The sequence below is a fragment of the Poecilia reticulata genome, chromosome 10 (genome assembly GCF_904066995.2).
Source record: "Poecilia reticulata chromosome 10, P_reticulata-male-v2, whole genome shotgun sequence".
In the NCBI taxonomy this organism is placed as follows: Eukaryota; Metazoa; Chordata; class Actinopteri; order Cyprinodontiformes; family Poeciliidae; genus Poecilia; species Poecilia reticulata.
Genome location: NC_088839.1, coordinates 17218660 through 17243088, shown reverse-complemented (window position 1 = coordinate 17243088; position 24429 = coordinate 17218660). Strand labels below are relative to the sequence as shown.

General features: G+C 40.7%; 1 protein-coding gene across 43 annotated transcripts in view; it reads right to left on the bottom strand.

The window, feature by feature from the left end:
• Window positions 1–24429, bottom strand: part of LOC103471737 (protocadherin gamma-C5-like) — a 256760-nt gene that overhangs the window by 43908 nt on the left and 188423 nt on the right. Inside the window, exon 1 of one of the 43 annotated variants that reach the window (XM_081611464.1) lies at window positions 19147–21709. The exons of 33 other annotated variants lie outside the window; for them this stretch is intronic. In XM_081611464.1, coding sequence (XP_081467590.1) covers window positions 19147–21564 — 2418 coding nt within the window. In that variant the 5' untranslated portion in view covers window positions 21565–21709. Of the gene's footprint in view, window positions 1–3707; window positions 5894–6590; window positions 9172–9725; window positions 12621–13168; window positions 15881–16160; window positions 18740–19146; window positions 21710–24429 lie in introns of those variants that run through there. 9 more of the 43 variants (XM_081611483.1, XM_081611492.1, XM_081611480.1 and 6 more) reach the window with 9 other exon arrangements.

Sequence of the window (24429 nt, the reverse complement as noted above, 5' to 3'; positions counted from 1 at the left end):
CTGAATTGTGTTTTTCACACTTTCTCATCTTGAACAGCAGGGAATTATGCCTTAAACATAATTTATAAGTTCCAGAGAAAATAAGTTCATCAAAGTTAGATTTTCCTCTTACTGTCATCTTATTCACTCATAACAGTTAATACGTGTGAAGCAGAAAAATCCAAAAAGAAAAACAGCACAGCAGAAGAAATACTAGAAAGAGAAGCAGAAGATGAGGAAATACTACCAAGATAGATTGAATTGAAGGTTGAATTCAAATACATAGTTTGTAACTTGTTTGCCAAGAGTTTAGGTGAACATCTTTGTTTATACCAACTAAGCAAACAATAAAGTGAACATAGAAAAACAGCCTCCACTTACAAGCAGTAAGAGGGAATCACTTAATGTACAGTATTCAAAATACAACTAACTATTGTGATGTGAATACTGTTTGTTCACAATTTTTAAGAAATGTATATCACATCTAAGTGCATGCTATCACACTCTCAAGTCCCTGTAGAACAGTATTTTGCAAAAGTATCCATACCTCTTGAAGTTTTAATATTGTTACAAGCACAAATGTCGATGTGTTTTTCAGAGATTTTACTTGATGGAATGACACAAAGAAGCATATCATTGTAAAATCACAACAAAGTGTTGCATGGTTTAAACATTTTCTTTTACAAATAAAATCTGTGTGACATGCATGCATATTCAGCTCATTTTACTCCAACGCACCTTTTTGCATTTTAATTGTAGTATAAATTTAGTGACTGTAAAGGTTTTGGAGGTTTTCTAGAGGACACTAGTGAACTGTAGCAAATGTGGAACAACATTCTCTGGTCAGATGAGGACTCGTTAGCCTACATGTAAATTCCCACAGTGAAACGTGGGTGTGGCGGCACCATGCTGTGTCGGTGGTATTCTTTAGGAAGGTAAGGGAAGTTGGTAAGAACTGGTGTACAGGTGGAATCAATTACAGGCCAGTCACAGAAGTAAACATTTTATAATTCAAAACAGACTGAAGATTGAGCAAAAGGTTTAAAGTGAACCTAAACATACAGCCAAAGCTAAAAATGAAAGGATGTACTTCCAAGACATTTTCATGTAACAGAAGAATCTTTTCTTGACCCAAATTCAGTTGAGAATCTGCTGAAGGACTTTAACACTGCTGTTCACAGATGCTCTCTGGCCAATGTGATTGAGTTTAGGCAGTTTTACAAAACTGAATGGCAAAAATGTTCAGAGTTTTGATGTTCAAAGCTACTGACAACCTCCTAAACTCTTGTAACTGTAAGTGCTTTGAAATCAGTTATGCAAAAGTACTGACTCGAGGGGATTTATTGCACTTCAATTGGTTAGATTTTAAATAAATAGAAAACTGTGTGTCCTTTTCTTTCCACTTTCCCTCTATGCACTACTTTGTGTTGTTCCATAACAAAAAAAATATATAAAATTAATTCATTTATGTAGTTGCAAAGTGACAAAAACAAGAAAAAGTTAAAATATGTGGATACTATTCAAAGGTACTCTGCGTACAATGTGTGATCTAACTTGTAAACACATAAATAATGGCTCACAGCATCAACACTAACCACATCCTCAGAAGCAAAGCAGAAAGTGCTAAATAGACCCATCGGCATAAACAGGGGGGCACAGCTGCTCAACACACTTCTTTACTGGGGAGAACCGGACTATGAAAGAACTGCTTGGGTCTATGAGAAACAGGAGCATCTGCATCTGATTAGTCTAAGGAAAGTTAACCAAATTGATTCATGGAGGTTGTGCAGCACAGAAAATAGCTGGTAATTAAAACTTCAAAGGTGGTTTTCCTACAGGATAACCATAAAATAAGGCATTCAACTAGTGTAGCTTGACAGACAGCCTGAAGTGTTTACTTGATTGCTAAAATGTTTCAGAGAGCATTAACCCCTATGGGGTAACTGAGATCAAAGGGAATTATAACACGGAATAGAAGCCTCCGTCACAACTTCAAACCTGGGAAAAGAGGCTAAACTGGTTGGACAAACCTGAAACAAAAGCATTGATGAGATCTAAAAATAACAATAGAGTCTTTCAGGTAAAAATAACATAACTTTCCACTTTTACTTGCCATATGCACTTTGTACATCCACACCTTAAAATACGTTCATGACATAACCCAGAACTGTGCCATGCAGACTATTTTATACCCTCAATGAACTCTCAGTCGATTTAATAACAGAACAGTTATTCTCAAGCAAACTGTGTCAGGGTTAATCGATCTTTAGTGAATTATTAAAAAGAAAGAAAAAACTTAAAGTGTATTAAAAATAATAACTTTGACTTACAATTCTGCCACAATAAGTCAAAATAAATATTACATCAAGATGCAAAGCTTTGGATTTTATTCAATCTCTTTCTTTGTATTCTCATGACCTTGCTATGTTTTCTAACAATTTAAAAATAATCCAGGTGAATTCCTTTGGCACTACATTTTGTTCAAACTGTCTTTTATCCTGATTACTGACCTTCTCTTATTTGTTGTTATATAAGCAGTTTCACGCTCCCTGTCTTGCTGTCTCTCATGTCAAACCTTTCATACTTTTTCAAGACAAATCTCTATGTGGCTGTATCCTCCACACTGTGGGAAGCACCTGCATTCAAATGTGTTTTGAAACATGCAAGACATCCCTGTTTTCAGCTCATTTCAGCAGACAAAGCAAGCTCCAGATCAAAATGGCTGCTGTGCATCACTAGCACTGCTGCACAGGGTTGCTGAGGCTGTGCTGCCTCCTCCCCTCCCCCGCTGCCTCTCTACATCTCACCATCATAGTTTTCCTCCCTTGTTGTCAGTCTCTCCGTGGTCATGAGAGTGCCCTCGTTTTCTCCACCACAATTTAAACGTTTGATCACAAAGATCGTGTCACTTTTTAAAAATGTTTTTGTGGCCAAAATGAATTTCTTCTGTTGAAAGAAAAGATAAGTGATCTCCATCATCTTTCCTCCAATTCTGTGTATGCACAACTGAGTGCTCATGATTACATGGTGTTATGAAGAGAAGTAGGTCACTGAAAATCTAGTGCACAGCACAGTTTGGTATCTCTCTGTGGAAACAATCTTTAATAAAGCTTTGGCACAAATGAAGCGTTGATTTAAAAAAAACAAACATTTTAGCTATCAGAACTGCATATGCCATCTCTGCCAGGTTTTCTGATATACATTGAAGACTTAGTGATAAATCAATCCACAGATGAGGTACAAGTTTGTCTAAACATTGACAAGTATCAGGTGATATCAAGCTTTTGAGGTGCTTTCAACTGCCAAAAGTATTACTTTACAAATTCAAAACAACAATATGATTTGGTGCTAAGTGTTCTAAAATGGCAGCTATTGTCAAAGATAGATGTACTTTATAAAATGCACACAGTTGAATGTATGTATGTATGTATGTATGTATGTATGTATGTATGTATGTATGTATGTATGTATGTATGTATGTATGTATGTATGTATGTATGTATGTATGTATGTATGTATGTATGTATGTATGTATGTATGTATGTATGTATGCATGTATGCAGACAAAATATTTTATATAATCTAAAAACGATCAATTTGGATGTAGAGAACATGTTTATTGACAACTAAAAATCCTAAACTTGTGAAGATCTAGCTACAAAGTAAAAACCTTGGAGAAGAAACGATGCATGGCACCAATAATGTCAGCGAAGCTGCGGTGATCTCACCTCTGTCAGTAAATTCTCCGACTCTGTTTTAAGTCTTGGCATTGTCCTGCTAGCGCTGCGGTCAACGCTCAGAGTGCTTTCACGGAAGGGCCTCAAGTCTTTGACGTCACTCCTCCTAGAGTCAGTAGTGCCGTACACCTCGTAGCCAAAATCCTGCTTTAAATTCCCTGTACCCACTGCGTCTGCGTAAAGAGGCGGGTAATATGGAATCACTGGGAGATTCCCACTAGATTTGTAAAATACTCGCTCCTGTCTCCACCTGTAGATCTTCACTGAAATAATAACCACTAAACACGTGATGAAGAGGAAGGAAACCACAGCCAGAGCCAACACTAAGTAAAAAGTCAGGTTGTCATTGTATTCCTTATCATGTGGAAAGTCAGTGAACTCCGACAACACTTCAGGGAAGCTGTCCGCCACCGCCACGTTGACAATGACTGTAGCTGAACGAGAGGGCTGCCCGTTGTCCTCCACTATGACAGTCAGTCTTTGTTTCACAGCATCTTTATCAGTCACCTGACGGATAGTTCTTATTTCTCCATTCTGTAAGCCCACTTCAAACAGCGCTCTGTCTGTGGCTTTCTGGAGTTTATAGGAGAGCCAGGCATTCTGTCCAGAGTCCACATCCACAGCCACCACTTTAGTCACCAGGTAGCCCACATCTGCTGAACGAGGCACCATTTCAGCCACCATGGAGCCACCAGTCTGGACTGGGTACAAAACCTGAGGTGGATTATCGTTCTGGTCCTGGATCAGGATTTTCACAGTCACGTTGCTGCTGAGCGGAGGAGAGCCTCCATCCTGCGCTTTGATACGAATGTTAAACTCTTTAAGTTGTTCGTAGTCAAAGGAGCGCACTGCCAGAATCTCTCCGCTCTCTGCAGTTACCGAAAAATAAGCTAAAGCCGACATCCCATTCAGCTGGATGTCCTCCAGAAAATAAGAAATGCGCGCGTTGTTTCCGTCATCTTGGTCACTGGCTTTGACAGACAGAAGACTCATACCCGGCGAATTGTTTTCAGACACAAAAGCAGTGAAAGAAGGCAGTGGGAACACCGGGGCGTTATCGTTTACATCTGATATTTTTAAATTAATTGTTTTGTTCGCGGAAAAAGAGGGCGAGCCCTTGTCCACTGCTGTTATCGTTATATTATAAACTGGATCAGTTTCACGATCCAGAACATCAGCAGACACAAGACTATAAAAATTAGGTGTCGATGATGTGATTTTGAAAGGCAGTTCTGGGTTTATAAAACAGTGAACTTGGCCATTCTTTCCTGAGTCTAAATCTTTAATGTTGATCATCGCAATAACTGTATTTAACTCAGAATCTTCAGGAATGGGGTTGGAAAGCGAAATTATGCTTATTATAGGAGGATTGTCATTTATGTCAGTCACCTCAATCAGAACCTTACAGGCGTCTGTTAGTCCTCCGTTGTCTGTTGCTTCAACATCTATTTCGTAATGCTTAACTTTTTCATAATCTAACACAGCAGTTAATATAATTTCTCCAGTTTGATGATCAATATTAAACAGGGATGCTACGGTGTTAGTATGCTGTGAAAAGGAATACGTCACCTCTTGGTTTCCCCCCTTATCATTATCAGTAGCACTAACTCTGATAATAGCTGTGCCTTGAGGTGCGTTTTCAAGAACGATGACTCTGTAGACAGACTGACTAAATACTGGCGCATTGTCATTAGCATCCAAGACAATCACATTTATTTTAACAGATCCGGATTTCTGAGGATTACCCCCATCTAGCGCAGTCAGGGTCAGTTTGTGCTCGTCTTGTTTTTCTCTGTCTAGCAGCGTGTGAAGAACCATTTCAATGTATTTTGTTCCGTCAGACCGAGACACGGTGTTCAACTTGAAATGGTCTGTAGGGTTTAGTTTATATATTTGTATGGTGTTTTGAGCTACATCTGGATCTTTGGCACTCTCCAGCAAATAACGAGACCCTGAAGAGGCAGATTCGCTAACCTGGAAATTGTATTCTTTTTTAGAAAAAAACGGAGAATTATCGTTAACATCTGTAATCTCTACGTCTATTCTTTGCAGCTCCATCGGATTTTCTAAAATAATTTGGAAATGCAGAGAGCAGGGAGACAGCTGCTTGCACAATACTTCTCTATCAATCCTTTTAGTCACGACCAAGGTTCCTTTCTCTATATTCAGCCCGATGTACTCACTGCCATCTTCGGTAAAAATCCTGGCACGCCCAGACTTCAGTCGTTTAATATCCAAGCCTAGATCCTGGACAATATTCCCGACGACCGAGCCAGTCGACATCTCTTCGGGTATTGAATAACGGACCTGACCGAAAGCAATCTCTGCGACACAGACGCTGAGGAGCAGCAGCCACATCGGAAAAATGCCCTCCTTGTTTAAACGCCGCAAAGCAGCCATCTTGAAAAACCACTGAAATAACCGAATGGACAAAGTAATAAATGTTCAATGCTGACGAATTATTACACTATGAGCGCATGTTGAGTTCAGAACGAGTCTCTTTGTCAGGCTATCTGCGAAAAAAACAGAGGATGGAGCGTTTCTGTCGAAGGGAAGGTTTAATTTCCCTGACATTAACCCACAGCGACCCCTCGAGATAAAATATGAAACTACAGAATTTTTACACAGTCAAAGCGCTAAGTAAAATATGAATCGATGAAATAAGATAGACTGAGAGAATAACAGTCAGACAGACAAACAGACATAGAGACAGACAGATTGAAAGACAGACAAACAGACAGACACACACAGATATCAGAAAAATACTAACATTTTGCTCTGTCCAAGGTGCTGATCAATTGGTGTCAGCTAAGACTGTTTAACTAAAATAAAATAAAATAAAAAAAGTATTGACTTCAAACCCAAATAACCAACCTCTAGAGGAGAATCGGGTTCATCCAGGATGTTCTTTTTACTCTCTATCCGCTGCAGTGTCTCTGAAGAACTGGGGTCCATTATCAACACATTCTGACTACCAGCTCTTCCTAACTTACAGTCACTCTTTCTGGAGTCAGACGTCCTGCACACCTCGTAATTGTACACATGTGGCAGAGTTCCTGTTCCCAAAGTGTCTGAGTAACGAGGTGGATAATACGGAATCACAGGGAGGCTGGAGTGATACAGGATGCGAGACTGTCTCCATCTGTAGATCTTCACTGATATAATAACCACTAAACACGTGATGAAGAGGAAGGAAACCACAGCCAGAGCCAACACTAAGTAAAAAGTCAGGTTGTCATTGTATTCCTTATCGTGTGGAAAGTCAGTGAACTCCGACAACACTTCAGGGAAGCTGTCCGCCACCGCCACGTTAACAATGACTGTAGCTGAACGAGAGGGCTGCCCGTTGTCCTCCACTATGACAGTCAGTCTTTGTTTCACAGCATCTTTATCAGTCACCTGACGGATAGTTCTTATTTCTCCATTCTGTAAGCCCACTTCAAACAGCGCTCTGTCTGTGGCTTTCTGGAGTTTATAGGAGAGCCAGGCATTCTGTCCAGAGTCCACATCCACAGCCACCACTTTAGTCACCAGGTAGCTCACTTCTGCTGAACGAGGCACCATTTCAGCCACCATGGAGCCACCTGTCTGGATTGGGTACAAAACTTGAGGTGGATTATCATTCTGATCCTGGATCAGGATTTTCACAGTAACGTTGCTGCTGAGTGGAGGAGAGCCTCCATCTTGTGCTTTAATGCAGAATTGGAAATCCTTCATCTGCTCGTAGTCAAAAGAGCGACCTGCATGAATGACTCCACTATCAGCACTGACGGACACATATGAGGAGACTGGCACTCCGTTAATAGAGGAATCCTCTAGGATGTAAGAAACTCGAGCATTCTGTTTCCAGTCAGCGTCTGTAGCTTTTACTGTAAATACAGAGACACCTGGTGTGTTGTTTTCTACAATGTAGGCCTCATATGAGCTCCTCTCAAAGACAGGCGAGTTGTCATTCACATCAGAGATCTGTAAAGTGAGAGTGACGCTGCTGGAGAGGGAGGGTACTCCTTCATCAGAGCAGGTCACTGTGATATTATACTCAGATGCTATTTCTCTATCTAGTTCATTCTCTGTTATTAAGCTATAAAATTCTCCAGTTGAATATTTCATCAGAAACGGAATATTATCATTTATGGAGCAGTGGACCTTTCCGTTGTCTCCGGAGTCCTCGTCTTCTATGTTTATCATCGTCACAACAGTACCGAGGGTGGCATCTTCTGATATAACGTTTGATTTGGATATAATTTGGATGTTGGGTTGATTGTCATTTACGTCTATGACGTCAATCGTCACTTTACAAGAGTCTTCTAGCCCACCATCATCACTTGCACGAATATTCATCTGAAACGAATTAACTTTTTCATAGTCAACATCTCTTCTCAGTGTAATTTCACCACTTTCAGCATTTACTCCAAATACCCCGCGCGCATTTTCAATTATACTCGATATTGAATAGGTAATTCTACCATTGGAGCCTTCGTCTGCATCTGTCGCCGTGACTGCCATTACAACTGTTCCTACCGGGGAATTTTCTCTGATTGAAGCCTTATAAGCCGGCTGTGTAAAAACAGGAGCGTTATCATTGGCATCTAAAACGGTGATGAGGATCTGCATTGTTCCAGTCATCTGTGGCTCTCCCCCATCCAGCGCAGTCAACACCAAAGAAATGTGTTCCTGTTTTTCCCTGTCAAGCGGTTTCTCCAAAATCATTTCAACATTCTTTGAACCGTCTGCCTGATCATGTAACTTGACCACAAAGTGTTCTTTTGGTTCAAGTGTATAGGTCTTTAGTCCGTTAACGCCCACATCGAGATCAAAAGCACGATCTAAAATGAATTTAGCCCCACGGACAGCCGATTCTCTTATTTTGAATTTCACATCGCTTTTTTCAAACGATGGAGGATTGTCATTAATATCTGTAATCTCAAGAGTAACACTATAAAATTCCATGGGATTTTCTAATATAATCTGGAAATGCAGCGAACAGGGCGCCGTTTGTCCACACAGCGTCTCTCTGTCTATTCTGTTTTTGATGAGAAGGACGCCTCTTTCATTATGCAGCTCAACATATTTATCGCCGTCTCGACTAAATATTCGAGCTTTTCCTGTTTTTAGTCTTTTAATATCCAAACCAAAATCTTCAGCAACATTACCGACTACAGAACCTTTCGGCAATTCCTCAGGAACGGAGTAGCTGACCTGACCGAGCACCGAGCAAACGAAATGGGCCAAAAAAAACAACAGCACTTCCCTTCTCATTGTTTGTCCGACGTGATCCATAGGCAAAGTACTAAGAACCAAAATATCTTGTATTCCATAAAATAAAGTATTAAAAAAAATTCCACGAGGATTATGAATTATTCAAAGAAAGAAAATTTTGAAGATATCCTGGACGCTGAGTGCATCGACTATGCATTTCGCTTCTCTCTCTTCCTCTGTCTAAAATAAAGACGTGATGGGAGGCAAAACGAGTCTGCAGTGTATTTGATACAAACTAGCCAACAGCGGCACTTCGAGCTCAAAACGAAGCAGTGCACTGAGAACTCAACAACTAACATAGAATTCAAAATTCTGTTTTAGAATTTAGACTTAAATCTCAATATTCTTAGAAGAAATAAAACAAAATAAATGAATTAAACATATGCCATCACTAATGTTAAAATGAAATGAATCTTTCGTCTTTACACTTCTTAATGGATTTTTATACATAAAAAGAAAGACGTGAATGGGCAGGAGGGACTTATGAATACAAAAGCGGGTCACTGGCCAGGGTACTGAAAACAAGACATTTTTTTAAATGTTATGAAATAATTTCATATTTGCAATAGCATAAAATATAAAATGATCATTTCATTTTTGCATTCAATAATTTTTTAGATTAAAAACAAGGAAAGATTAGGGCGGGGGAATAATAAATACAAAGGCAGGTCACTGGCAAGAGTACTGAAAACAAGACAAATTATTTAAATGTTTCACAACCAATGAAAGTCACAGCAGGAAAATGCTAACCTCTAGAGGAGAGTCGGGTTCATCCAGGATGCTCTTCTCACTCTGTATCCGCTGCATGGTTCCTGTAGAACTGGGATCCATTATCAACATGTTCTGACTACCAGTTCTGCCCACCTTAATGTCACTTTTTCTGGAATCAGTCGTTCTGCACACCTCGTAATTGTACACATGTGGCAGAGTTCCTGTTCCCAAAGTGTCAGAGTAACGAGGTGGATAATATGGAATCACAGGGAGGCTGGAGTGATACAGGATGCGAGACTGTCTCCATCTGTAGATCTTCACTGATATAATAACCACTAAACACGTGATGAAGAGGAAGGAAACCACAGCCAGAGCCAACACTAAGTAAAAAGTCAGGTTGTCATTGTATTCCTTATCGTGTGGAAAGTCAGTGAACTCCGACAACACTTCAGGGAAGCTGTCCGCCACCGCCACGTTAACAATGACTGTAGCTGAACGAGAGGGCTGCCCGTTGTCCTCCACTATGACAGTCAGTCTTTGTTTCACAGCATCTTTATCAGTCACCTGACGGATAGTTCTTATTTCTCCATTCTGTAAGCCCACTTCAAACAGCGCTCTGTCTGTGGCTTTCTGGAGTTTATAGGAGAGCCAGGCATTCTGTCCAGAGTCCACATCCACAGCCACCACTTTGGTCACCAGGTAGCCCACATCTGCTGAACGAGGCACCATTTCAGCCACCATGGAGCCACCAGTCTGGACTGGGTACAAAACTTGAGGGGGATTATCGTTCTGATCCTGGATCAGGATTTTCACTGTTATGTTGCTGCTGAGTGGAGGAGAGCCTCCATCTTGCGCTTTCACGCAAAACTGAAAATCTTTGATCTGCTCGTAGTCAAAAGATCGCACTGCATGGATGACTCCACTATCAGCACTAACAGATACATATGAAGAGACTCTCACTCCGTTAACAGAGGATTCCTCTAGTATATAAGAAACACGAGCGTTTTGATTCGTGTCAGCGTCTGTAGCTTTTACTGTAAATATAGACACACCTGGTGTGTTGTTTTCAACAAACTCGGCCTCATATGAGCTTCTCTCAAAGACAGGTGCGTTATCATTCACATCAGAGATCTGTAAGGTGAGAATGACACTGCTGGAGAGGGAGGGTACTCCTTCATCAGAGCAGGTCACTGTGATATTATATGCAGAGATTATCTCTCTATCTAATTCACTATCTGTCATTAAAGTGTAAAATTTTTCAGATGTGGACTTTAAAACAAAATAATCCTTATTATTTATCACGCAATGCACATTGCCATTATCATTTGAATCTGCATCCTCCACATTTATAATGGTCACGACGGTGTTTGGTTTCGCACCTTCTGAAATCATATTTGATTTAGACATGATATGTATGTCTGGGCGGTTGTCATTCACGTCAATTATATCAACGATCAGTTTAGAAGATCCGGTCAGTCCACCATCATCTGATGCTCGAAGATTCACCTCGTAATTTTTTGCTTTCTCATAATCTGTTTTTCCATTTAAAGTCACTTCGCCGCTTTCTTTATCTATTTTAAACAGCCCATGCCCCTGATCTGTCATAGCTGAAATTGAATACGAAATACGACCATTAGCTCCCTCGTCCGCATCTGTTGCAGTAATTCTAATTATTACTGTTCCTATCGGTTGATCTTCTTTTATAAATGCTTTATAAACAGGTTGTGTAAAAACTGGAGCGTTGTCATTTGCGTCTAAAACATTGATTATTATTTGCATTGTTCCGGTCATCTGCGGTTCTCCCCCATCCACCGCGGTCAGAACCAATGTCAGCAGTTCATTTTTCTCCCTATCAAGCTGCGCATTCAAAACCATTTCAATATTTTTACGACCTTCTATTTGGCTAATAGATTTCAGAGAAAAAATATCAGTTGGATTTAACGTATATGCTTTCAAACTATTTTCTCCCACATCGAGATCTGTCGCTCGGTCTAGTGTGAAGATTGTGCCAATAAGCGCAGATTCACTGATGTTAAAATGAGCCTGGCTTGTTCTAAAGGTCGGAGGGTTGTCGTTTATATCCGTTATTTCCACAGTGACACTGTAAAATTCCATAGGATCTTCCAGTAGTATCTGAAAATGCAAAGCGCAGGGCATTATTTGCTCACAAAGCGCCTCCCTGTCTATCCTTTCTTTCAGTAGCAGAATCCCTCTATCTCTGTTCAGCTCGACGTATGCTGTGCTATCGCGAGTGAAAACACGAGCTTTTCCACTTTTCAGTCGCTTCACATCTAAACCTAAATCCTGGGCAACATTACCAACAAGAGAGCCCTTTGTCATTTCCTCGGGAACAGAGTAGCTGATTTGAGCAGCCGCTGTGCTGAAGGAGATGAGCGAGAGAAACAATAGAACTTGCCGTCTCGTAGTCATGTCGGATAACGTCTTCAGATCCACAATAGAAAGCCGTTGTCCAGCGTCACGGCTTTCACTAATCCAAAATGTGTTAAACATGTAGGAATTCCTCACAACGAGAACAAAATTCCGACTCGATATTGTTGAATCATACACACATCAGTGTATTTATCATTTCTGCCATGTCCAAGTCTTACGTCTTTCTAAAATGTAGAGACGATGGGAGGTACCGCTCGCTTATAGAGTATAAACCGAGCACAGACTGGTCAACAGCGTCGCTTGGAGTTAAAATACCAAATTGCAGTGCAGATGCTCCCATTGAAATTCTGATAACAGAGCAAGGATAAGATTAGCAAAAATAAAAAATAAAAATCAAAACAACAAAAAAACAAAAAAACAACAGGCACTTTTGAGCATCACATTTACAACAAGAAGGATGAATCAGTAGAAAAGTGAGAAGAATGAAAAAGGCAAAAAACTTTCCCATGAGAAAAATTATTTCTTTGCAATACGTTGAAGAGCACACACTGAAAAGGGATACATTGTATAGAACATTAGTGATGTTTTATTAAAATAGATACTCATATGCTAAATATATATTATTCTTTATGATGAAATGTTGAAAATAAAACATAAAAGAAAAGAGAAAAGACAATAACACGTCAAATGCAATTTCTAGAAGAAAGCAAGGAAAGCAAGCAAACCATGGATAGAGTCAACTCTATCCATGGTCCTGAATGCAAGTGTATGATAATGATGAGGCGCACTCGACTGATCTCACACACACACACACACACGCACGCACGCACACACAGACACACACGCACATCTATAACTATACCTACATATCTACCTACATATAGATATGTATATAACATATATATATATATATATATATATATATATATATATATATATATATATATATATATATATATATAGATAGATAGATAGATAGATAGATATATATATATATAGATATATAAATATAGATAGATATATATAGATAGATATAGATATAGATATATAGATATATAGATGTAGGTATATTTGTGTCTGAAATAACCAACCTCTAGAGGAGAATCTGGTTCATCCAGAATGTTTTTCCCACTCTGTATCCGCTGCATCGTCCCTGTTGAACTGGGGTCCATAATCAACAGGTTCTGACTACCAGCTCTAACGAATTTACCATCACTTTTCCTGGAGTCAGTCGTCCTGCACACCTCGTAATTGTACACGTGTGGCAGAGTTCCTGTTCCCATAGTGTCGGAGTAACGAGGTGGATAATATGGAATCACAGGGAGGCTGGAGTGATACAGGATACGAGACTGTCTCCATCTGTAGATCTTCACTGATATAATCACCACTAAACACGTGATGAAGAGGAAGGAAACCACAGCCAGAGCCAACACTAAGTAAAAAGTAAGGTTGTCATTGTATTCCTTATCGTGTGGAAAGTCAGTGAACTCCGACAACACTTCAGGGAAGCTGTCCGCCACCGCCACGTTAACAATGACTGTAGCTGAACGAGAGGGCTGCCCGTTGTCCTCCACTATGACAGTCAGTCTTTGTTTCACAGCATCTTTATCAGTCACCTGACGGATAGTTCTTATTTCTCCATTCTGTAAGCCCACTTCAAACAGCGCTCTGTCTGTGGCTTTCTGGAGTTTATAGGAGAGCCAGGCATTTTGTCCAGAGTCCACATCCACAGCCACCACTTTAGTCACCAGGTAGCCCACATCTGCTGAACGAGACACCATTTCAGCCACCATGGAACCACCAGTCTGGACTGGGTACAGAACCTGAGGGGGGTTATCATTCTGATCCTGGATCAGGATTTTTATAGTCACGTTACTGCTGAGCGGAGGAGAGCCTCCATCCTGCGCTTTAATGCTGAACTGGAAATCTTTGATCTGCTCATAGTCAAAAGATCGCACTGCTTGAATGACTCCATTATCAGCACTGATGGACACATATGAGGAGACTGGCACTCCGTTCACAGAGGAGTCCTCCAAAATGTAAGAAACACGAGCATTCTGGTTCCAGTCAGCATCTGTAGCTTTCAATATAAGTACAGAGACACCTGGTGTGTTGTTTTCTACAATGTAGGCCTCATATGAGCTTCTCTCAAAGACAGGTGCGTTGTCATTCACATCAGAAATCTGCAAGGTGAGAGTGACGCTGCTAGAGAGGGAGGGTACTCCTTCATCAGAGCAGGTCACTGTGATATTATACTCAGAGGCTCGCTCTCTGTCTAATTCACCTTCTGTCACCAAACTGTAGAAATTATTTGTGGTTAATTTAAGAACAAAGGGAATGTCCTCATTTAAAAAACATTGAACATTTCCATTTTTACCTGCATCTGGATCCTGGATATTAATCATCGTAACAACTGTATTAGTATTTGCACTTTCAGATATTACAGTAGATTTTGACATAATTTTAATGACTGGCTCATTATCATTTATGTCTACAACATCAACCATCAGTTTGCATGAATCAGTTAGCCCTCCATTATCTCTTGCACGAACATTGATCTGAAAAAGCCTTTTCTTTTCATAATCCAAGCCACCAATTAGTGTAACTTCACCGTTTTCTTCGTTTACTTCAAAAATCTGCCTTACTTCATCCATAGTGCTTGTAATGGAATATGTGATCTTACTATTCAAACCCTGATCAGCATCTGAGGCACTAACAGCGGTCACTACCGTGCCCTTTGCTGAATTTTCACTAACAGTCGCCTTGTATATTGGCTGCGTAAAAACAGGCGCATTATCATTCGCGTCTAACACTGTAATGAGAATCTGCATTGTTCCAGACATCTGCGGCTCTCCTCCATCAACAGCTGTTAATACCAATGAAATGAACTCATTTTTTTCCCTGTCTAGGGGTTTCTGTAATACCATTTCTACATTCTTTGTACCGTCAGCCTGATTCTGTAATTTCAGCACAAAATAACCAGTGGGTTTAAGGACGTATGTTTGGAGGGTGTTAATGCCAACATCCAAATCCACAGCTCTCTCTAAGTCAAATTTTGCTCCAACAGCTGCAGTCTCGCTAATCATGAATTTGATTTCAGCTTTTTCAAAAGTCGGAGCGTTGTCGTTGATATCTGTAATTTCAACAGTTACGCTGTAAAATTCCATGGGATTTTCCAGCACAATCTGAAAATGCAGAGCGCATGGCGCCGTGTCACCGCATAGCGCCTCTCTGTCTATTCTTTCTTTAACGAGGAGAACTCCTCTCTCAGCATTCAGTTCGACGAAATCGCTGCTATCACCAGAATAAACACGGCCGTTTCCTAACCTCAGTCGTTTAACATCCAAGCCCAAATCTTGAGCTACGTTACCAACCAACGAACCTTTCGCCATTTCTTCCCGAATGGAATAGCTGACTTGACTGGATACTGCTCTAAAAAGGAGAATGGATACAAACAACAGCACTTGCCGTCTCATTGTGTAAGGAAAATACCGGTAAAAGAACAGTGCACCCTCTTGATTTTCCGCTTCAACGAAAGAAGAAAAAGCATAGAGATAAACAATCCTCAGATTTATGTAGGAAATAGATATCCTGCCGTCGTTGTGGTGTTAAAAAAAATCACAAATGAAGACAAAGCGATCAATGCCGTCCCCTTCAATCTTAAACATCTAAGCGGAGAGGAGGTGCTGCTGTTTAAATATTGTAACTGCGACGGAGCAGACAACAGCGGCCCACTGAGTCAAAATAAGAAAACTGCATGACAAGTATTATGTAAAGTAAAAAGTAAGAGAAAGGACAAAAAATAGAGAAACGAAGATCTACGACTAAATCATCCACTGGAAAACTAGTTTATATAAAGTGCATAAGTAAGAATGAAAACGAAGAAAATAAAGTCTTTATCACAATCTTTATCATAATAGAAAATATGATAATACTACTCTCCAAGGTGCTGAAGAAAATAATTGATGCAAAAGGTTTTGAAATGATAAAAATTCTGTTATTAAAAATAAATAAAACGGGGAGAAACATTTCTAAGAAAATGTATATTTAGAAAACATGATTTTTAGGTCACTGAATGCTAACCTCAAGAGGAGAGTCGGGTTCATCCAGGATGTTCGTCTCACTTTGCATTCGCTGCAAAGTCCCTGTAGAATTGGGGTCCATTATCAACATGTTCTGACTACCAGCTCTTCCGAACTTATTGTCACTTTTTCTGGAGTCAGTTGTCCTGCACACCTCGTAATTGTACACGTGTGGAAGAGTTCCTGTTCCCATAGTGTCTGAGTAACGAGGTGGATAATATGGAATCACAGGGAGGCTGGAGTGATACAGGATGCGAGACTGTCTCCACCTGTAGATCTTCACTGATATAATAACCACTAAACACGTGATGAAGAGGAAGGAAACCACAGCCAGAGCCAACACTAAGTAAAAAGTCAGGTTGTCATTGTATTCCTTATCGTGTGGAAAGTCAGTGAACTCCGACAACACTTCAGGGAAGCTGTCCGCCACCGCCACGTTAACAATGACTGTGGCTGAACGAGAGGGCTGCCCGTTGTCCTCCACTATGACAGTCAGTCTTTGTTTCACAGCATCTTTATCAGTCACCTGACGGATAGTTCTTATTTCTCCATTCTGTAAGCCCACTTCAAACAGCGCTCTGTCTGTGGCTTTCTGCAGTTTATAGGAGAGCCAGGCATTCTGTCCAGAGTCCACATCCACAGCCACCACTTTAGTCACCAGGTAGCCCACATCTGCTGAACGCGGCACCATTTCAGCCACCATGGAGCCACCAGTCTGGACTGGGTACAAAACCTGAGGTGGATTATCATTCTGGTCCTGGATCAGGATTTTTACGGTGACGTTGCTGCTCAGCGGTGGAGAGCCTCCATCCTGCGCTTTCAGGCAGAACTGGAAATCTTTTATCTGCTCGTAGTCAAAAGAGCGAACTGCATGGATGACTCCACTATCAGCACTAACAGAAATATATGAGGAGACTGGCACTCCGTTAACAGAGGAGTCTTCTAGTAAGTAGGAAACACGGGCATTCTGGTTCCAGTCAGCATCTGTAGCTGTTACTGTGAATACAGACACACCTGGTGTGTTGTTTTCTACAATGTAGGTCTCATAAGCGCTTCTCTCAAAGACAGGTGCGTTATCATTCACATCAGAGATCTTTAAGGTGAGAGTGACGCTGCTGGAGAGGGAGGGCACACCTTCATCAGAGCAGGTCACTGTGATAATATACTCGGAGGCGCTCTCTCTGTCTAACTCACTGTCTGTCACTAAACTATACAGGTTACTAGATGTTGACATAATTGTAAATGGAATATGTTTATTTATTGCACATCGGACTTTACCGTTTTCTTCAGAATCAGGATCACTAACGCTCATTATAGCTACCACTGTGTTTGACTTCAAGTCTTCTCCTATTGAAATAGATGACGAAATAATGTTGATAATTGGACTGTTGTCATTAATATCACCTACATCAATAATTACCTTACAAGAGTCAGAAAGACCTCCCTGGTCCACCGCCTCTACATCGATTTCATATTTTTTGTTTTTTTCATAATTTATAGGCCCATTTAAAATTAGCTCACCATCTTCAGTAATATGGAATATTTCTAAAATAGATCTCGCGCTATTTCCTATTACGTAGCTTACTTTTCCATTCGAACCTTTGTCTGCATCAGAGGCACTGACTTTAGTGATTAGTGTTCCTTTAACTGAGTTCTCCTGGACTGTAGCTTTGTAAATGGGTTGTGTGAAAACAGGAGCATTATCGTTGACGTCTAACACTGTAATATGAATCTGCATAGTGCCAGACCGCTGCGGCTTTCCGCCATCTACTGCTGTTAGCAACAATGAAATAAATTCCTCTTTTTCTCTGTCGAGAGGTTGCTGTAAAATCATTTCAGCTCTTTTGCCACCGTCGGACTGACTGTGCACTTTAAGAATAAAATTATCACTTGGCTTCAGGGAATAGCTTTGGAGACCATTTAACTCGATGTCTGGGTCTATTGCTTTCTCTAGCATGAATTTGGAGCCCACGACTGCAGATTCGCTAATTTCAAACCTTCTCTCTTCCTTTTCAAATACAGGAGCATTGTCATTTATATCAGTGATTTCTACGGTAACGGAAAATATTTCCATCGGGTTCTCTAACGCAATCTGCAAATGCAAAGCACAAGGCGTTGTCTGAGCACAGAGAGCTTCGCGGTCTATTTTTTCTCTGATCGTAAGGAGCCCCCTCTCCTTGTTAAGCTGAATGTACTCTGCATTGTCTCCCATATGGATGCGAGCTTTACCCGCGTTCAATCGTTTAATGTCCAGCCCTAAATCCTGAGCTATGTTGCCAACCAACGATCCTTTGCTCATTTCCTCAGGAATGGAATAGCTGACCTGACCGAGCACCAAATGTAAAGCAACGGCAGAAAAGACCAGCAGTACTTGCCGTTTCATTGTTATATCGGGAGCATCAGTCCAGCAAAAATAAATCCGCTTTTGTCAGTCAGAATTTTTGAAGAATAATATTGCTGAAAGGTGATATATTTGTAACCAAGAAGAAAAAGAAAGATGTTCCAGAGATTGATATATTCCGTGACGATTATTTTTTTCGACGTGCTCCACTGACAAGCCCGTTCTTACTGAGAAAAAACATGGAGTTTTCCTTCTCTATGAACGCTATTTAAATAGCATTACGTTGATCAACAGCGGCCCAGAGAGTTCACATCACGGAACTGCATTTCAGGAATAAATTAATAAAAACTTTGAAAACTTCCAATATTTTTATTAGCAACATAAGTACTATAAAACAGTTGGAGATGCTTTTTTACACAAGAAATTTACATAAATAAAACTTTAAATTTTAAATACTCGATAAAATGAATAAAATAGAACAATCAAAGCTTAAGAATTATGTTAAGAAAGAGAGGAGTTTAAATAAATATATGAAATAAATATGTTGCTAACCATGGTGCTGAAATCACATTGATTAGTTATAACTAAAACAGTTATTGTTATATAAGACGTATGTTTATATATAAGATGCCTAGAGCATTCTAACCTGCAGAGGAGAGTCGGGTTCATCCAGGATGTTCTTCTCACTTTGCATCCGCTGCATCGTCCCTGTAGAACTGGGGTCCATTATCAACATGTTTTGACTACCTGTTCTGCCAACCTTACAGTCACTCTTTCTGGAGTCAGTCGTCCTGCACACCTCGTAATTGTACACGTGTGGCAGAGTTCCTGTTCCCAAAGTGTCTGAGTAACGAGGTGGATAATATGGAATCACAGGGAGGCTGGAATGATACAGGATGCGAGACTGTCTCCATCTGTAGATCTTCACTGATATAATAACCACTAAACACGTGATGAAGAGGAAGGAAACCACAGCCAGAGCTAACACTAAGTAAAAAGTCAGGTTGTCATTGTATTCCTTATCGTGTGGAAAGTCAGTGAACTCCGACAACACTTCAGGGAAGCTGTCCGCCACCGCCACGTTAACAATGACTGTAGCTGAACGAGAGGGCTGCCCGTTGTCCTCCACTATGACAGTCAGTCTTTGTTTCACAGCATCTTTATCAGTCACCTGACGGATAGTTCTTATTTCTCCATTCTGTAAGCCCACTTCAAACAGCGCTCTGTCTGTGGCTTTCTGGAGTTTATAGGAGAGCCAGGCATTCTGTCCAGAGTCCACATCCACAGCCACCACTTTAGTCACCAGGTAGCCCACATCTGCTGAACGAGGAACTATTTCAGCCACCATGGAGCCACCAGTCTGGACTGGATACAGAACCTGAGGTGGATTATCGTTCTGATCCTGGATCAAGATTTTCACAGTCACGTTGCTGCTGAGTGGAGGAGAGCCTCCATCTTGCGCTTTCACGCAGAACTGGAAATCTTTGATCTGCTCATAGTCAAAAGATCTCTCTGCATGGATGACTCCACTGTTAGCACTAACAGATACATATGAAGAGACTGGCACTCCGTTAACAGAGGAGTCCTCCAGTATGTAAGAAACACGGGCATTCTGGTTCCAGTCAGCATCTGTAGCTTTTACTGTGAATATAGAGACACCTGGTGTGTTGTTTTCTACAATGTAGGCCTCATATGAGCTCCTCTCAAAGACAGGTGCGTTATCATTCACATCATATATCTGCAATGTAAGAATGACGCTGCTGGAGAGGGAGGGCACGCCTTCATCAGAGCAGGTCACTGTGATAATATACTCGGAGGCGCTCTCTCTGTCTAACTCACTGTTTGTCACTAAACTATACAGGTTACTAGATGTTGACATAATTGTAAATGGAATATGTTTATTTATTGCACATCGGACTTTGCCTTTTTCTTCAGAATCAGGATCACTAACGCTCATTACAGCTACCACAGTGTTAGATTTCGAATCTTCTGCTATTGAAATAGATGACGAAATAATTTTGACAATTGGACTGTTGTCATTAATATCACCTATATCAATAATTACCTTACAGGAGTCAGAAAGACCTCCCTGGTCCACCGCCTCAACATCTATTTCATATTTTTTAGTTTTCTCATAATTTATAGGCCCGTTTAAAATTAGCTCACCATCTTCAGTAATATGGAATATTTCTAAAATAGATCTCGCGCTATTTCCTATTACGTAGCTTACTTTTCCATTCGTACCTTTGTCTGCATCAGAGGCACTGACTTTAGTGATTAGTGTTCCTTTAACTGAGTTCTCCTGGACTGTAGCTTTGTAAATGGGTTGTGTGAAAACAGGAGCATTATCGTTTGCGTCTAACACTGTAATATGAATCTGCATAGTGCCAGACCGCTGCGGCTTTCCGCCATCTACTGCTGTTAGCAACAATGAAATAAATTCCTCTTTTTCTCTGTCGAGAGGTTGCTGTAAAATCATTTCAGCTCTTTTGCCACCGTCGGACTGACTGTGCACTTTAAGAATAAAATTATCACTTGGCTTCAGGGAATAGCTTTGGAGACCATTTAACTCGATGTCTGGGTCTATTGCTTTCTCTAGCATGAATTTGGAGCCCACGACTGCAGATTCGCTAATTTCAAACCTTCTCTCTTCCTTTTCAAATACAGGAGCATTGTCATTTATATCAGTGATTTCTACGGTAACGGAAAATATTTCTATCGGGTTCCCTAACGCAATCTGTAAATGCAAAGCACAAGGCGTTGTCTGAGCACAGAGAGCTTCGCGGTCTATTTTTTCTCTGATCGTAAGGAGCCCCCTCTCCTTGTTAAGCTGAATGTACTCTGCATTGTCTCCCATATGGATGCGAGCTTTACCCGCGTTCAACCGTTTAATGTCCAGCCCTAAATCCTGAGCTATGTTGCCAACCAACGATCCTTTGCTCATTTCCTCAGGAATGGAATAGCTGACCTGACCGAGCACCAAATGTAAAGCAACGGCAGAAAAGACCAGCAGTACTTGCCGTTTCATTGTTATATCGGGAGCATCAGTCCAGCAAAAATACATCCGCTTATGTCAGTCAGAATTTTTGAAGAATAATATTGCTGAAAGGTGATATATTTGTAACCGAGAAGAAGAAAAAGTTGGTCCAGAGATTGATATATTCCGTGACGATTATTTTTTTTCGACGTGCTCCACTGAAAAGCCCGTTCTTACTGAGAAAAAACATGGAGTTTTCCTTCTCTATGAACGCTATTTAAATAGCATTACGTTGATCAACAGCGGCCCAGAGAGTTCACATCACGGAACTGCACTTGACGAATAGTAAAAAAAAAAAAAAAAGAAGAAAAAAAATCTTCTCAACTCAAAATATTATTAATGGGCAATGCAATTATCAAAAATGACAGAGTTGCTTTAAACATATAGTAATTTAATTGGTTATGAATAAAAAATGTAGAAATAATTAACATATTCAAAGCTTATTGAGCATATTAAGAAAGAGAGGGGTTAAAGAAATATATTAAATAAATATGTCACTAACCATGATGCTGAAACCACATCGACTACAAAAAGAGCTGTCTTTGTTTTGTAAATATAAAATGTATGTTTAGATACAACATGTTTAGCGAATTCTAACCTGCAGAGGAGAGTCGGGTTCATCCAGGATGTTCTTCTCATTTTGTATCCGCTGCATGGTTCCTGTAGAACTGGGGTCCATTATCAACATGTTCTGACTACCAGTTCTGCCAACCTTATTGTCACTCTTTCTGGAGTCAGCCGTTCTACACACCTCGTAATTGTACACGTGTGGCAGAGTTCCTGTTCCCAAAGTGTCTGAGTAACGAGGTGGATAATATGGAATCACAGGGAGGCTGGAGTGATACAGGATGCGAGACTGTCTCCATCTGTAGATCTTCACTGATATAATAACCACTAAACACGTGATGAAGAGAAAAGAAACCACAGCCAGAGCCAACACTAAGTAAAAAGTCAAGTTGTCATTGTATTCCTTATCGTGTGTAAAGTCCGTGAACTCCGACAATACTTCAGGAAAGCTGTCCGCCACCGCCACGTTAACAATGACTGTAGCTGAACGAGAGGGCTGCCCGTTGTCCTCCACTATGACAGTCAGTCTTTGTTTCACAGCATCTTTATCAGTCACCTGACGGATAGTTCTTATTTCTCCATTCTGTAAGCCCACTTCAAACAGCGCTCTGTCTGTGGCTTTCTGGAGTTTATAGGAGAGCCAGGCATTCTGTCCAGAGTCCACATCCACTGCCACCACTTTAGTCACCAGGTAGCCCACATCTGCTGAACGAGGCACAATTTCAGCCACCATGGAGCCACCAGTCTGGACTGGATACAGAACCTGAGGTGGATTATCATTCTGATCCTGGATCAGGATTTTCACAGTCACGTTGTTGCTCAGCGGAGGAGAGCCTCCATCTTGCGCTTTAATGCTGAATTGGAAATCTTTGATCTGCTCATAGTCAAAAGCGCGTACTGCATGAATGACTCCACTATCGGCACTGACCGAAACATAGGAGGAGACTGGCACTCCGTTAATAAATGAGTCCTCCAGTATGTAAGAAACACGAGCATTTTGATTCCAGTCAGCGTCTTTGGCTTTCACTGCAAATACAGAGACACCCGGTGTGTTGTTTTCTACAATGTAAGCGTCATACGAGCTCCTCTCAAAGACAGGTGCGTTGTCATTTACATCAGAAATCTGCAATGTAAGAGTTACGCTGCTGGAGAGGGAGGGTACTCCTTCATCAGAGCAGGTCACTGTGATATCATACCCAGAATGCCTCTCTCGGTCTAATTCACCGTCTGTCACTAAACTGTAGAAATTACTTGATGTAGATTTAATATTAAATGGCACGTTTTCATTTATAACGCAGTTAACCTTACCGTTATTTTCAGCGTCTGGGTCATTTACACTCATTAAAGCTATGACTGTGTTCAGTCCTGAACTTTCAGGTACTGAGTCCGAAGTGGATATCATATTTATAGTTGGGCTATTGTCGTTCACATCACTTACATCAATTATTATTTTACTCGAATCAGAGAGTCCACCTTGATCGATCGCTTCAATGTCGAGGTTAAATATTTTTTCTCTTTCAAAGTCGATTGGTCCGTCCAGTATGACTTCACCATTACGAGTAATACGAAACAATTTTGAAACCGGATCCATGCTATTTCCTACAACATATGTCACGTTTCCATTTTGTCCACTGTCTGCATCAGAGGCAGTCACCTTAATAACGACCGTTCCCTTTTCTGAATTTTCAGTGATGGTTGCTTTGTAGACAGTTTGACTAAAAACTGGTGCGTTGTCGTTTACATCTAGAACTTTAACGTGAATCTGCATGGTCCCTGTCATTTGCGGTTCTCCTCCATCCTCCGCTGTCAGAATTAAAGATACATGCTCTTGTTTCTCACGATCTAGAGGCTTCTGTAAAATCATCTCCACCTTTTTGCTTCCGTCAGACTGAGGATGAGATTTAAGAATAAAATTATCAATAGGCTTAAGCGTGTATCTCTGAAGACCATTTATTCCAATATCAGGATCAATAGCTTTCTCTAGCATAAACTTTGAGCCGACAGCTGCCGACTCGCTTATTTCAAAAATCCTCTCCCCTTTTTGGAAAACTGGAGCGTTATCATTAATGTCAGTAATTTCAACTGTAACAGGGAATAACTCCAGTGGATTCTCCAAAGTGATTTGAAAATGTAAAGCGCAGGGTGTCGTCTGTCTGCATAGGGCTTCGCGGTCTATTTTTTCTCTTATGAGGAGAACTCCCCTTTCTTTGTTCAGCTCGATGAACTGAGCACTGTCTCCGGTGTAAAGGCGAGCTTTTCCTGACTTGACACGTTTCAGATCTAAACCTAAATCCTGTACAATGTTTCCGACCAACGAGCCTTTTG